General features: G+C 39.1%; 1 protein-coding gene across 1 annotated transcript in view; it reads right to left on the bottom strand.

Annotated features, from left to right (window-relative positions):
- Positions 1–8,795, bottom strand: part of LOC121647744 (transcription factor Maf-like) — a 43,216-nt gene extending 34,421 nt beyond the window's left edge. Inside the window, exons 1-2 of the mRNA XM_041997414.1 lie at positions 7,579–8,795; positions 1,215–1,286 (exon numbers count right to left, since the gene is read on the bottom strand). Of these exons, the coding sequence (XP_041853348.1) occupies positions 1,259–1,286; positions 7,579–8,555 (1,005 nt within the window). The 5' untranslated portion in view covers positions 8,556–8,795 and the 3' untranslated portion in view covers positions 1,215–1,258. The remainder of the gene's footprint in view (positions 1–1,214; positions 1,287–7,578) is intronic.
- Between the last annotated feature and the right edge of the window lie 7,403 nt (positions 8,796–16,198).

Raw genomic sequence — 16,198 nt, 5'->3', positions numbered from 1 at the left:
CCTGCCATCTATTCCTCACTCCCTCCTCATCCTCCTTTCCCCTCACCCTGGTACTTGCATCTGCATTCAAAACCAGGTACCTGACTTTATTCAATCCCCGGAGTCCTGTACTAACTTTGGTTTAGTCCCCCCTTTGCATTCTTCCTTCACTAGCCTGCTGTTTTTTATCCCCTGCCTCTTCCATCTCCTTTTCAATTACAACTAGAAACGCAAGAATACAAAAGCAAAAAAAAAAAAAAACCCTAGCCCTCACTCTCCCTTTACCACTCCATCAATACTACCGTCCATCCATCTGCGTGTCAGCCACAGATAAAAAAATATCTAGAGCTGGTCTCCGCAGACACAGCAGAGAGAATGAAGGAAGTCAGGGGGTCATGAAGGAGGTGAAAGGTTTTGGCCTCATCCCATGAGCACTGAGCATGTCACCCCCATCATTCAAGCAGCACTGTCAGAGCCCCAAACAGAATGATGCAAAACACTGCACACAGTTAAAAAAACACACAAAACAAACAAAAAAACAAAACAAAACGATTTTATAATAAAACAAAATGGTTGGTAAGAAAAAGGCTAAAAATCATAACACTACAACAGCGGAGGTCTCTGCTCTCTCAGTGAGATCCTCTTCGTTAAAAGGAATCAACATTAACAACAAATTTGTGTTTTTAATTTCTCTGGTTACACACACCATCTGATGCATTTTGCAAGTGTGTTTATGGACATTATTGATTATTAAAATATTGGTTTGGGCTACAGATTTTTTTTTTACTTGTTTGATCCAGTAAACATCTGCTGTGTTAAGCTGTTTGAATTAAGTAAGAAAACTTAAAGAACAAACCTGGAAATCTTATATTTACCACTCATATTATCTTAAAAAATATCCAGGACTTCTATAAAGCATTAACTGAAATATTTGTATTTTCTGTACATCCAAAATGTTTTACAACCTTTCTTTTAGTTCTTAAATATGTAAAGCTGAATGAAATGTCAAGTAGAGTCAAGACAAGTAGGTACTAATAATCTAAATATAATACAAGATTCTACTAAATGCTGTATTTGCTGAGCATGAACAAACTCTTTTTCTCTAATGAGGCTGCAGCAGATATGAGATTTAAGTTGTTGGACTTGTGTGTTGGAAATGTGTGTTGACTGATTTCTCTTCAGCTTAAAATATAACTGTAAATTATGGTTATTAGAGGCTGAACAGAAAGAGTTACCTCAGACTCCATGTTGGCAGGGACCAAGCGAACACAGCTCTCTATCACAGATGGAGGAATTTTCTTGACGTCCTGCAAATAACAGAATAAGGATACATTTTAGAAGACAGCAGCAAACTTCAGCTGTAAGTGTAACTTTTAACACTTATTAACAGATATTTGCTTCCCAAACTGGCGGGGGCTGTGAAAAGAAGTGCTGAAGAGAGCAAAGATAATGTCTGTAATTATTTGGGGCAAAGGTATACTTGGCCCTTTTAGAAAACTAATAAATCTTTAACTGATTAAAGAATTAATCATATTGACTTTTTCTCTAAATTTATCCAAGACTTTATTTCATTTAATTGTTCCAATATAAAAAAATAAACAGATCATTTGAATTTTTTTAACAGTTTTGTGAATATTCAAACACATTTTGTGTACCGCATTTTGAATGATAAAAATACAGACGTGTGGATTCAAACACATGCAAATGCTTATTTTTTTAAAGTAAAATTAATTAAATGCAACTTAAAATAAATTTCAGGTGATTGAAATTAAATTTAGCTACTTTTTTTCTGTTCTCTAGACAATGAAAATTAAAGTGCATCACAGTGTGTGTGTGTGTGTGTGTGTGATGACAAAATGATAATGGATATTATGATTAAATATGTCCACATGCTTCCATTCGTCAAAATAGGAGCAGGGTAATTTTATATTTCTCTGGTGAACAAATACACACAAACATGATATTAAAACATGCCAGGGATGAGTGTAGATAGACATAACCTAAAAAATATAGTTATTGTTAATAATTCAGTATTTTCTTTTCAGTATTTTAAGAAACAGGAATGAGGCAACAGCTGTGCTGAAGATTGTTTACGCCACTCAATCCATTTTGGAGCAACAATACAAACCATTCATTTCCCTGTAATCCGATTCACACTGGCGCCAAATGGACTCTGACCCATCTAGCTACATAGGAGCTCCCAGTGACAGACCTGCTGCACAGAGAGGGATGTTGTCACCAGAAAATGCACCAAACTGTCCACATGACAGACTGCCACATGTACAGTGTCTACTGTACACTCTAAAGGTAACTGCTTACATGAATGCAAGCGGAGAACTTGACACACACATTTATGTTTTCTTACACGCTCAAATATGTGAACATACTTTTACTTTGTATGCATTTTCATAATAACCTGAACAAGCACAAACTCACACTTGAAAACGGGAAGTGAAGTTCACATGTCGAAGGCTGCGACATGGCAGCTGTGTGTGGGGTCAAGGCCTTTCCCAGGTACAAATGAAAGGGAGAGGATGGACTTTGGAAGAGCTGAACAACACTGTGGGTCACCTTGCCTGGGAAAGAGATCAATGTCTGTTTGACTGACTGAGGGAGAGGCTGACTGCGGTAGAAGGGTAAATCACCTCTCGCTTCATTGGGATGCAGGTAAAACACACAGGGGTCGGGCTTGGCTCCAGCTCCACCCTTCATAACACAAACTCGTGTGCTGGTAGACTTTAACACACATCCACAAAGGCACACACCCACAGTCGCAGAATATAGTCAATTGTCAAACACCCCTACATTTGCTAAAATCCAAAACACACCACTGCACTGCCTGTGTGCCCTGAAACTCAACTCACTGTTGAAAACATCAACACACCAGCTGTTTATCTAAGAGGAGAATATTGTAATCTCATTTAATGAAATCAAAATTAATTTTCATCTATTGCCCTTCAGTTATATATTCTGACAAAGCTTCTTTCACAAGCAAATGCAAATGTAGTCTGGTGTGTATACCCACACTTCTGTAAAGCAATCTCAACAACTGATTCAGATTGAGACAATCACATTTTCCTCTTGATATTCATGCTTCGACTTGCAGGAAGGAAAAATATCATCATGTAAAGGCCAATAAGCTACATCTAGAGTCAGAGGCACAAGCTCTTTCTACAGATGCAGCATTCTTAGCACATGCACAGCCGTGACAGGATGGGACAAGTTAAATTATTAGGGTTTCAAATAAATGACATAACTCAGGACAGTACAAGGGGATGAGGAGGGAGAGGAGCTCTGCCACTGCCGGTCTGGATGATGGACGGACCACTGAGGAACATAAATGGAGCTGATTTAAATCACTTTAAATGTAAATGTTTATCGCGTGGAGTGATGCAGATGCAGATTGAGTGGAGGAGATTGAAATTGTTTCCGCTTTTGAATTTGAATTTGTTTTTAACCCTTTAAGAGTTTGAGGAGGAAAGAAAGCATTGAAAGCGCACGAAATTCAAGCCTGTCACACCAGTGTTTAAAAAAATGTTCCTAATATACTGATATTTTGCTTTTTCCCAATTTAGCACCTGTATATAAGTAATGATAATATAGTAGAATTTGAAATAGTTTGCAGTCAGATCTTTTACAAGCGGTGTCTTGATTCATTTTCTAAATTTTATGTAAAAAGTGAGCTGCTTATCTACAGAATTAGAATATAGTAATGCTATTTTGATCACTTTTAAGATTCACCCAAGATTCACTGTACAAATATTCAGTTGTCATGATAAAATAACTCATTCATCCAGGTGTAAGAGCTTCAGTTAAAGCACATTTACATCTCTCCACCTCAAGGTCAAAAGACAGTGCTGGTTGGTTATTAAGCACCCAGATATACTCTAAAGAGAGCCCACATCCTTTGTCCTATTAATTCTGAAACATTAAAGCCAAGCTCATGATGATGATTCAAATGTCAATACTGATAAATTTCAAAGTGATTTCCCATAGTTGACCTGAAACAGAGAGTCCAATATTGTGACAGCAGACAACTACATTATCTTTAATAACCTAATCATTGGACAGGCTGCAAATGATCACAGCTCAGAAGTCAATATACTGGACCAGAGAATAGAATTACAGTTCATACTGATGAGATTAATAATGCGGCATGTCCGTACTCTGCATGTGCACACTTCATCATGCTGTGCAAATGAACGAGAGGAAGCAAAAAGACAATGGAAGAGGTGGCAACTCTAAGAGAAGAGGAGGAAGCCCTGAAATGTTGTTTCCTGTGTCTTCTGTCCTCCTTCAACACAGGAAGTGAATCTATGCTACGGAATCTTCCTGCCCCTCGGTGTGTCTAGAAGTCAAAACAGCAAAAAGCATCCTACACATTTTCCACAGCACCCACAGTGATCAGCAATTTTCCACTTGATCCTTCTTGAAAGATGGAGCACAAACACTGGAAACCTAGACAACATTATACAACACAAAGCTCCTGTCCCACACATGAGAAACACAAATTGAATTCCCAGTCAGACTGACCTGAGCAAAATCCAGAGAGAACTCAAGTGATCCTATCGGCCTCACAGAAGAAAGAGGTGACATGAAAGAACTATAGTGTTTCCAGTTCTAGGGTTATAACACAAATGTAATTAAATAGCTCACTATATTGACCTAATCAGATAGGAGGGCCATAAATTAGTGGACACATGCTCACTAAAAGGCCCTCTCCTCTCAGCTAGGATGCATCTCTGATCGTTTATCATTTGAAAGGAGCAGGAAGGCAGCCAGCATCTCTCTGCCTCTTGCTGTCTCTCACTCCCTTTTAATCACAGAGAAAATCATTCCTTTAGGCATGAGAGGCTCCTGTTCTCCTCTCTTGTTCCTCACTGAGCTATCCTGGTAGTCCTGCATGCCAGGTGACTATGTGAAGCAATGTTGTACAGGTGAGACACAGAGTGAATAGAATCTGTTCAGTTTTCATCTCTGAACTACTCAGCACTGAAATTTCCATGACCATTACACACTTTTGAAAACAAAAAAACAAAAAAAAAAAAAACAGGTTATTTTAAACACACACACCCACACACAAATCATGCAGGTACTTGACTGTGAGCTCTGAGAAAAGACTGTTTCTCTCCTACACACACACACACACACACACACACACACTCACATACACACACGCATTACCACAAAGATTTCCAGACATGCATTGTGGCGGTGACCTTGTACGCAGCTCAACCCGGACCCCGTGCAGCTTTTATCTCAACTGTGCTGCTCTTTATGATGCACAAAGGAGACACACTGCAGGCCACATTCAGAAGGCGGGTTAAAGGCTGCAGAACCTTCAGACTCTACAAAACCAAATTACAGCGACTGTCTCCACTGGCTTCTGTTCAGATTTTTATAAATACCAGAAATCAATTAAAAGATTTCTAATGTGGCCTATCCGGTTAAATTAATGACTCTCGTATCATAACACGTACAAAAAAAAAAAAAAAAAAAAAAAAAAAAAAAGCCAAAACGTTGCTTAATTTAGAAGAAACGCTTTAACTACTCTTAGAATAACATATTTTCAGAGACGGTGGAATTTCAATCTCTCTTAATTTTCTGTTCTTATTGTAGTCTAATTTCAAATAAAGATAATCTGTGTTAATATTATTTTCCTGATTTTATCCGCATAGAGAACTACGTCGTGTTTTTCACCAAGAACTTTCAGAATAGGTCTATTTTCAACGAAAGCTCCCAAAGATTGTTCAACAGGTGCACCAGTAAAAGGTGCAAGTTTACTCTAAAATCAATCATTAACTTAATCTTTCTGGAAGACCTGCAGCACACAATACCGGGGGGCAAAACATAAAATAAAATGAGTATTTATTTAGCCTTGTGTATGCTTTTCTGTGCAATTTTTAGGGGAGAAATTCTTTTTTGTGGCTTTAATTACTCAACAGGTGAAGGCCGTCATTTTATTTTTCAGGATGTCAAAAGCCACGATTATTTTTGCTTTGTAATAGTAAAAAGAAATACAAGGAAAGTGTACACGAATCCAGTTAAAATAAGAATTTACCTGTGCTGTGCGTTGACCTGATATCTTGGAGATGTCATTAGGCAACACGATTTGCACTCATTACCGCTATTACAACAATATATGAAAGTATCTTCTATTCACTTTTAGTTGTGAGTCGGATGTAACACTCAGGGTGTGTGTTGTCGCCTCAATAACACAGTGAAAAACATGCAAAATTGAACAGAACAAAAATAAACATGATCAGGAGAATATATTCGTTTCCATTCATGAAGATTTATTGATGAATGGTGTATCACTTTAATTCTCATTTTTGGAGCTGAGCAGGACGTCTGTCTTGAACTTTTCTGTTTCGGAAAACAATTTTCCTGAGCAGATATTCAGGGCAACACAAAAGATGGAGGTCTGCATTCTGCAGCATCGGAAGAACAGCTCGGTTTATTTACCGAACAAGACCCAAAGGGCTCTGAGTAAAGTTTCTTTTTTCTCTTCTCCAGATCATTTGTTGCAACAATTTTACGTGTCAAAATAGCCTATGTCCCTTATTTATTTCACTACTTGAGTCATAATCTCTTCCTGCTTTATTGTAAGTCCCACTTGTTGATCGCAGAAGCTGTTTAGTCTTTTTAATAGTCAGGGAAAAGTCTATTAATTTCAAGCAAATATCCGGATGTTGTTCACCTGCTGTGCTCCCCGGTAGGCCTTTACAATAAATCAATACTGAGTACAAAGTCGTTTTATACTAATTTCCCCACGTGGCTCCTCTAGAAGCCAAAATGTTGAGTGGGTCATGATTGCGATAAACTTTTAGGAGAATAAAATGACGTATAAGTTGCTTGTTTTTTCAAATGAATCCACAAAAGATGATGAAACTGAACAATCATGGTTCAATACAACAATTAGCTATACACAAGTTCACAAAAACAAAAAGGAACAAATTAAAACACAACCCGTACATGACCAGCATGCATGGCTAACTCACATATAATTCACATAAAAGTCTGTTTGACATCAGCTTCAAACTTCTGGTGGAACAGAGTTTGCATGTTTTCCCACAGTACAGATGAGTGATGTGAAGATTGGATAATTATATAAAAATTATTAGACTTTTAACAAACAAAGAAAGAAAAATGATGATAAAGTCACGTCACCTAAGCTGAGCCTGAGGGTTTTATTAAGTTCAGAAAATAAATTTTGGTTAAAGGGAGAAGAATGAAAGACAAGAGCGGATCTTTTCAGCAAGATGCTCATTAAGTTTATACTGTGTGTCTGAGTCAAACATCATAAATTTACAGAAAAGTTTTAAAAATGTCGATGGAAATTGTTCAGAGTCCTTTATACAAGCTATTTGTGTTTCTTTTAAAAGTGATAAAAATAGAAAACAAAATTTGAACTTTGAAGCAAAAATAATTTTAAAATGAAATAAGTTTGTGTCCTTAACTAATGCAACTTTAACAAAACAGCCTCAATCAAGGACGCACAGCTTACTTTAAGCTGCGAACAAACTAAAAGTTTTTTTTTTACTTTTTGTTTCTTTGCGTTTCTTTCCCCTAATAAAACTTTTCAGCGCCGAGACTCACATGAAAAACTCTGGAGATGAAGGGTTGTTGTCGCTGCTGGATCCTCCGTTTTCTCTGAAGCCGGTGCTGATCAGCTTCTCGTATTTCTCCTTGTAGACGTCCCTCTCCCTGGCCAGCCGGGAGATCTCCTGCTTGAGGTGGTCCACCTGCTGCATGAGTTGCGTCTTCTCTCCTTCCAGGACGTGCCGCTGCTGGACCCGCTTGTACCGACAGGACTGGGCATAACCTCTGTTCTTTAGCGTCCTCCTCTTCTGTTTCAGACGGATCACCTCCTCTTTGCTGACCCCCCGCAGTTGCCGGTTCAGTTCCCGCACCGACATGGTTACCAGCTGCTCGTCCGAGAACCGCTCCTCCAAGCGCAGGTGCTGGTGGTTTCCTCCCGCGCCGCCGCCGGACTGGGACCCGGAAGAGGGATGGTGTGCTCCTGTGTGGTGGTGGTGGTGATGATGGTGGTGGTGGTGGGGAGCCCCGTTCTGGGCTGCGGCTGCAGCGATAACCGCCGACACCACAGCGGCCGCTGACCCCATCTCCTCCCCGGCCATGGCGCCTCCTGCCCCGGCTGCGCCGCCGAACTGCTGCCCTCTGGCATAGCCATCGAAGGTCTGGAGCTGGTGACTGCTGCTGATCAGCGCCTCTACGGCGTCCTCCGGGCTAAAGCCCAGAGCTTCGGGGTTCAACTGCTGTTGGTACCCGGTCATCCAGTAGAAATCCTCCAAGTGCGCCTTCTGTTCGCTCCCTGATCCCGGACTGGGCGCCGAGAAGCTTGGAGAGGGGGGAACCGAGCTGCAAGGCGTGCTCATCGGGGTGGAAGATAGGGATCCCCCGGCGACCAGGCGGCTGCACTGGTTGATGCTGCGATCGGGCTCCACCGGCTCCTTTTTCACTTCAAACTTCATCAGATCGAAGTCATTAACATATTCCATGGCCAGGGGACTGGTGGGCAGGTCGGAGTTGCTCATTGCCAGCTCTGATGCCATCCTCTTGCTGTTGACAGTCCTCCAAAGGGGGTGAGGAGCACCTGTCAAAGTAGGCTGCTGAGACACGCACTGAGCCAGCTTGATTTCTTTATTTATTTTCTTCAAAACCCAAGGAAAAGTGAATTTTCACGCACTAATTGCGCAGCGCAGGTTCTGGTTTTGTGAGTCGATAAGTTTTTTTTTTCTTCAGTCTGTGTTGCACAGACGCATTGGAGCAGCGCTGTTTCCTCCCTCTCTCCCAGCGTGCGGGTGTCTGAGCGCTGCTCTTTCTGTTTCTACCGTTTAACACTTCATGGCTCCTTTTAGGATTAGTGCGCCAATTTGAGGAGGTTCACGTGTCCCGGGCAAATAGTTGCCTTGTAGTGAATGTGAAAAAAAAAAAAAAAACTCCACCCAAGGATTGATAGATTTTTTCTAAGGGATCAGTCAGCCGACGAGTTAAAAAGCATTGCTTAGTTTTATAGGCGCCCTGACGTCAGGACTTGAAATATGAAATTGACTGAGACCCAGCCAATGAGCAGCCCTGTCCAGACACGTAATTAGCATAATGGTATAGAAACCAAAGTTTTTGAACTGTGCAAGCCCACCAGCAGACTGACAGATCAGGCTTTATATTAATCTTTTTGTCACTTTTACAGAGGAAAGGATAAGGACATACGGAAAGGAAAACAGAGTTTGAGGACTGATGGTAAATATAACCTATTACACTTTGTTAAACAGGTTAATTAACAAAAGAGAGACTTTCTTTATTGTAATTAGCTAATGCATATCTTAACCTAATTTGAAATGTCATATTCCTCAGTCCGTTTTTCTTACTTAAACATCGTTTGCGAGAAGTTGAACTTTATTAATCCTCACATATTGCAGCTATGTAGAGAATTTTGTTCCAGAGTATGTCATTAATTTAATAGACAACTTGTTAATTACCGAGTCGGTCTCAAACTCAGCTTCGTCTAAACTTTCAGCTTAAATTAACTAACTTATAAGGTATCGTGGTTCACTGAATTATTTTCTCTAGCGGCAGATAGATTGTTTATATATTGTCAAAATAGACAAGATATTTGAGTGAAGGAAGACGAGCGTGTTTGGAAAGAGGGCGGCTCGGGTCTGGTTGAGCTGTAGTCTTCTGTTTGGAAACCCAATGTCGCCACCTTTCGGTAAAAGTTAAAACTTCATGGACTCTTAACGAGGGACTTTTAACACATTTGCCCATTTCACATGTCGCTTGATAATGTAGTATAGCTATTTACATTAAACCTAAGTCCTTGTCAGCATAAAATCCCTTTTCTGACAGAATAGTCTGTAGTGACAGCATTTTCACGTCACTGTAGTCTCAATCCCATGTATAATCATAGCATTAGTGTCTCTGTTTCTCCTGGAGGACATTCCTCAGTGGCACATAAGAACAAACAATAAGCAGGGCTATACACAGAGGACCGGAGAGTAAATAAGAGTGCTCTCCCTGGAACATGTCACACGGGGAAGCTTCAGAAAACTACAAAGCCGCCAGCAGATAATCCAACTCCCTGGTGTCCCACCACAAGTAAATATTCTCTTGGTCCCTGTGACTGTTCACGGGGACTTAATGTTAAACAGGAAGGATAAACATCGTGTTTTATTCATTAGAACACACAACGGAAGCCCCTCTGATGCTTTTGAATAAATATAAGCCAGATGAGGAGCTTTTGTGTAGATTTCAGACTAGCGTGAAGACGTAGGAATTTAACTTTGAATGAAAAGTAACAGCAATGGAAAATGTTAATTTAAATTAGTTTAGCTTTACATACACCCATTGAAAGTCTTTAACAACCACCAACAACAATACCAACAAATATTTTAGAGCAGGGATCTCAAACTCTGGTCCTCGATGGCCACCTTCTTGCAGGTTTTACATGCTTCCCTGCTCCAACACACCTAATTTAAATGAAACGGATCCAACAGCTTGTCAAGTTCTGCACACTGATTAATTTGAATCAATGAGTTTGAGATCCCTGGTTTAGAGATAAAATGTGAAATTATGAGAGACAAGAAAGCTGAAAAATATTCTTTTGTATGCATAATGTCTTAATAAAATACACCCCCATATCCTCTGTTTTGACTCTTTTTACTTCCCTGCCACTAGTATTGTTAAGGGAACAGTTTAGGGGTCTGTAGCTGAAGCAACAGTGAGCACAACCTGCTGTGAGAGCTCTGCAGTTGCCAAATCTCTTAAACTAGGATTTATCGGCCTTGGAGTCTCAAGAGTTAATAAGCAAAGTATGGAGCCAATGCTTCAAGTGTGTTACGGAGGGCTAATAGTCCCGTATGCTCCTCACTTTGTCTCCCTTTGTAGTTTCATGTAGGCAAGCTGCCTTGAAGTCTTGTTTGTTTGTTTGTTTGTTTTTGTTTTTTTAGTAGGTATGTTTCTACCCCCTCCACCGGGCACAGAGAGTTCACTTAGGCATATATCAAAATAATCTTCCTGCAGGATGAGGCCCACTGACATGTTAGTGCAGAGGAAAGTTAAGAACACTTACAGACATTATGATGGCACACCTAGCTTATATGAATATAAAAAGGACACTCTTGCATAGAGAACTGAGGATCAACTCTACACAGAACTTTTTATTAAGACAAAATAAAATGAATGCAGATGCAAGTTGTAAGCGGAATGAAATGTTTTCTTTGTAACAGAATGTAGGATGCCTCCATAGGACAATAACCTGCATAAACTGATTTTCTGATGTTTTGTGACACCTTTTCTTGTGTTACAGACGCCAGTGTTGCAGCCTTATGTGTATTTAGAGCCCAACTATGCTACTCATAAACGAGACGCTGTCTGACCTTTCAGAGTTTAACCCCAGGAGAACACAGATGCATTCTGGGTAAAGGATAACCAGTGCTTCAGGACTTCTCTTTGATTTACTGGTATGGTGACTTTGCTAATTGTTACATCTATTAAAAACATCCTCATTACAGTATGACTTATGTGCATGTTGCAACAGAGCTCACTGTTATTTTCAGCATGTTAACCTCTTGTTTGCCTCTGAGGTTCAATAAAGTTGCACAAACAGAGGATGTTGATTTGCTTGGGAATAGCAGAAACAGTCTGCTTACAGCTGCATCTGCTGTAGGGGATACCTGTGATGTCTGCAAAATAAATGATCATTTATATAAGCCAAATCTGACATACCGTAAATACCAGGCTGTATGAAACATACCTGCAATGTTTTGAACAAGAAAGAGCTCAGAGAGAGAGAGAAAAAAACTTATTAAAGCTTGCTTTATGCAGACATGTAGACATTTTATAACCCCACTCACACAATTAAAGATCCAAAGCATGCCAAAAATAGCAAAAGTCATTTCCATATTTAACAGACAGTAACTTAAATAAAATGGCAGGAACTAAAGGATTTCTGTATTACTAAGATTATGCCTTATAATCATCCATTACATTCCCAATGGGAGGTAGGCTTCATTTTTTATCCTCAATCCCTGTTTAATGCCATATATTAAACTCTGGTGGCACTCCAAATGGAGGACAACCAGACGAGTGGGCTCAGTGGGCTCGCCTGAGACACATTTAATTAGAAGGATAGAAAATGAAATGTTTCGTGAGGTCTTAACTAACCATTGTATCTTTTGTAATAGAATGAGGAGCCGTGAGAGGCTTTTACGAGGAGCTTGGAGAAGAGCAGCACACCTCCATTTGCAAGAGTTTTATTGGGTGAAATAAAAGAAAGTACAATCAGATAACAAGCTTCCACATCGTGGAAACAGACTGCCATGTTTGGGAAGGGTTCAGTTTGACAACAGGTCTGGTTGCTGTGCCTCTTCTTTTTTTAATCTTTTGATTAATTTATTTGCCCAAGGAAAAGGTAGCAGCTCTGATCTGTAAACTCTTGTTTTTTGTGTGGATTTAAAATGCTGAAGATAAGCTGCTTGGTTAACAGAAGGGCAGCTTCAGCTGTGTAATCATTACTTCACATCTCAGCAGACTCTCACTCACAACCTGCACTTGCAGAATGGCAAATATATATATAACAATATATCTTTAATAATATTCTTTTGGGTAGACTTTTGCTCTGAGAGAAAAGAAGACATATCCAAGCAACGACAACATATGTGTAGAATTTAAAACTAGATAGATTTTGCAAAGAAAAACTTATGCAAATAAGATTATGATTAAAATTGTTTGGTGCATTTCCTTAGAAAACCAGGTTGCGACACCCTCTCAGTACCTGTCAGACGGATGCTTCAACCTACTAATTGGCCACAATGAGCAGACTTGCGCATGTCAAACTCTCTTCTTTACATCTGGTTATTGTCTTTCACAGCGGGTGGACATCACAGGCATCTTCCAAGCACTCTCATCTGCTCTCTGTAACATGGGAGATGCTTCTTTAAAAATACTTGTTTCTGAACAGGGGCTGATTTTCTGTGAAGTACAGCATCACAAAAAGATGATTGTGGATTCAGACACTTCATGTTTGTAAATGTAATCATGTTTGTACACATACACACCAAAATTAAGTGTGAATGTTTAGTACGTGAGCTTAACGTCTCTCATTATACACACACTGCTACATTATTGGCCTCATTAAGTATCCCCACAGTGCAGCATGTGGAGGAGCAGGTAGAGGAAGCCAGCACTCACAAGAGAAGTTACTTTTGCATTGCACATTAGATATTAGTTTTCCCTATAGTTCACTATACAGACAGACGTGTGTGTGCAATTCTATTGTTTCCTGGTTAATGATTGTGATTTGCTGTTTCTGAGTGCACACACAAACACAGTATTTACTTGTCTGACTACCAGTATCCATATGGTATAATGATTCATGTTGCAGTTGGAGCTTATGAGTTGTTATTGATGTAGCTGTTCTATGTAGTGTGCTATATGCTCTCTGCAACTGTACGATGTTATTAATGTCCACAGTGTCCACTCCGGGCTGTTATTAATGTGACTCATATACATACAGAGTTTCCACATTAGTCAGAGCCCAACAGTCTTAAAGAGAGGAGGTGGAAGGAGTCTTCTTCATCCTCCAACACCAACTCCTCTTGCTCATCAGCAGCATGCACACACACACACACACACACACACACACACACACACACACACACACACACACACACACACACACACAGATACCCCCCCCCCCCCCCCCCCAAAAAACAAAAAAAAAAACAAAAAAAAAAAATCTGATGACTCAGTGGTTCTTTGATTGATTTAATTATCTAATAACATTTATTTATTTATACTTTTTAGTCCAATTAATGGTCACTGGGAAGCTGGCTGCACACACACACACACACACACATATATATATATATATATATATATATAATAGTTAGGTAAATGCAACTTAAAAGATTTTTTCTTTAAGAGTGAAATAAAATTTGTTTAACACAATTAGAGTAAATATTATAATATTATTCAAACATGTCAATGCAGGACACTTCATCTGACCTGCAAAAAACAATCAATCAAACAAAAGAAATTAACCAGTGAATGTTACATAGAAACTTTGCCATTTTTTCGAGTTAACCGAGCATTTTATAATAGAAATTACTTGGAATTTCTATTAATACATGCATATGAAGTAAGAATAAACAGAGTTTACAATTCTGGGCTAACAAAAACATTAAAAATCGAAATCTGAAAAAAATGCGGAAAAAGATTAAATGGTTTGAAATTAAACTGTTTAGCTGGTTGAAATGAACCAACTGAAGGAATTTAAGTAGGTTGTGAAAAAATACTTTCGCATAAACATCCAAATTGTTCTAAAAATAAAAAGACATATCAAGGTTAGATTAATTCAGGTGAATGAATTAGTCTTTGCATTAGAATGAAGGTTTATTTATTTTAAAATGAGTTAATTTTTAATTTTCATTTTCTTACACCTTGTATTTCATGAAACAATCACAACTTCTTTTAAATGGTATTTTTATATTTTCATAGCTCCAAAAACATTACGTAATTCAGGTTTTCTTCACAAATTGTAACAGGCTTATGTTTTACATGATATCAAACAGTCACAAAAGTGATTTTGTGCTAACATTGCACAGTATTATACCACTGACTGTCAACAAGAGAGCCAAGTCTGAGCTCCATCTGACCCAATAATAGAGAAAAAGTTGACACTTTTCTGCTTTACTGTCAGTCACAGAGCACAAAAAAAAAAGTTGGGAGAAAGAAAAAGTTTTATATTAATAAAAATATGGTTTGTTTGAAGATTTATAAGCAAAACAAAATCAAAAAAATTATAAATATATGGTTATGGTTGGGCATAGATAAAAGTTTAAATAACCTAAAAGTTCAGTTGCGTTCACAAAGTGTAAATATAAAAATGTAAATATGCAGTATGCCATATAAATGAAGCAAAAATAGGGATAAATACTGATCATTATAAGAATATGGAACATTTGTCTTGTGGCATTACAGCTATGATAACAGGATTATTTAATAATAGAGAAACTGCTTCAGCCAAGTCAACAAAGTAAAAGTACAGAAGCCCAAACAGTTGTCCGCTTTAGCTTTGTACTGACATACAAACGGCAAGTCTTTGTAAGTTTCTTCATTGATTTCGACACTCATGTCCCAGATGTCCTCACAGACAAAAGTGAAATAACACACAGACACTTCAGTCTGCATTATCAAAGCCTTTCCACACAAGCTTTCATTCCTCTGGAGACACTAAAAGATTCAGTCAAACAAAAGAGAAAATAAGAAATAAGGATGAGAATATAAATACCTCTCTGTGTGGTGTGATTTAAGGTTATTGTAGATTAATGTAAATATTAATATACCCTCCCTGTGATAATCCTCTCATCTGTTCCTCAGAAATTGAAGAATCATTTGCCTAGTAAGCGGAGGAATGTGTGAGGGAGCAGACAAACTAAAGACACATTTTTCTGTTTTATTCTGCACTCGATCACAGAGGAGGATGCAGAGACAATACAGCCTACAGATCACCACGGCCTCATACAACAATCCTTTATATCTCCACTAGATTAATGCCAGGAGACAAATGCGCTTCCACCGGGATGCTGCCTTCTCCAGGGGAGAGCAGAGGAGGAGAACGGAGGGAAGAGAAGTTGATTGTTGGACTGAGGGATGAGTGAAGCGGGATGATGAACAAGCTTCATGTAACTGGTGGACTTTTGATGATGGCAATATTGAGTGTGGAAATGAGATGTTTATCAAATGTGGTTTTGAGGGAGAGACGTGAGGAGCAAAAGAGCAGGAGGCGGGCTGGCATAAGCTTTAATCTGGCTGCTAAATGGAGGGTTTGACATATTGTGACTGTCTGAAGAAACCTGTGGGACACGTCTCCTCTTCATCTCCTTGCTACAAACTCTGACCGGACTCATAAACAGCCACAATTAACACCTCATGCTGATGAGTGCAAACCTTTGGAGAGTGGTACACTACAGACTCCAACTAAAGAATCCTAAGAGCGACACATAATTTTCTGGAAAAAAGGAGGTTATGACAGCAAGAAGGAGCGAGATGAAGAAGAGAGGAAAGTATCTTTAAGCTTTTCCTAAAAACGCACAAACAGACTTAGTAAGAGTTAGTCATGGTTCTTTGCGCACTCACAGTAGATTTGGATGCTTACATAGGAGCAGAGACACCCTTCCTGTTGCTTATCCGCTTC

Source organism: Melanotaenia boesemani, chromosome 10 (genome assembly GCF_017639745.1).
Source record: "Melanotaenia boesemani isolate fMelBoe1 chromosome 10, fMelBoe1.pri, whole genome shotgun sequence".
Taxonomy (NCBI): domain Eukaryota; kingdom Metazoa; phylum Chordata; class Actinopteri; order Atheriniformes; family Melanotaeniidae; genus Melanotaenia; species Melanotaenia boesemani.
Note: the sequence above shows the minus strand (reverse complement) of the source record. Positions and strands in the feature narration are given on the sequence as shown.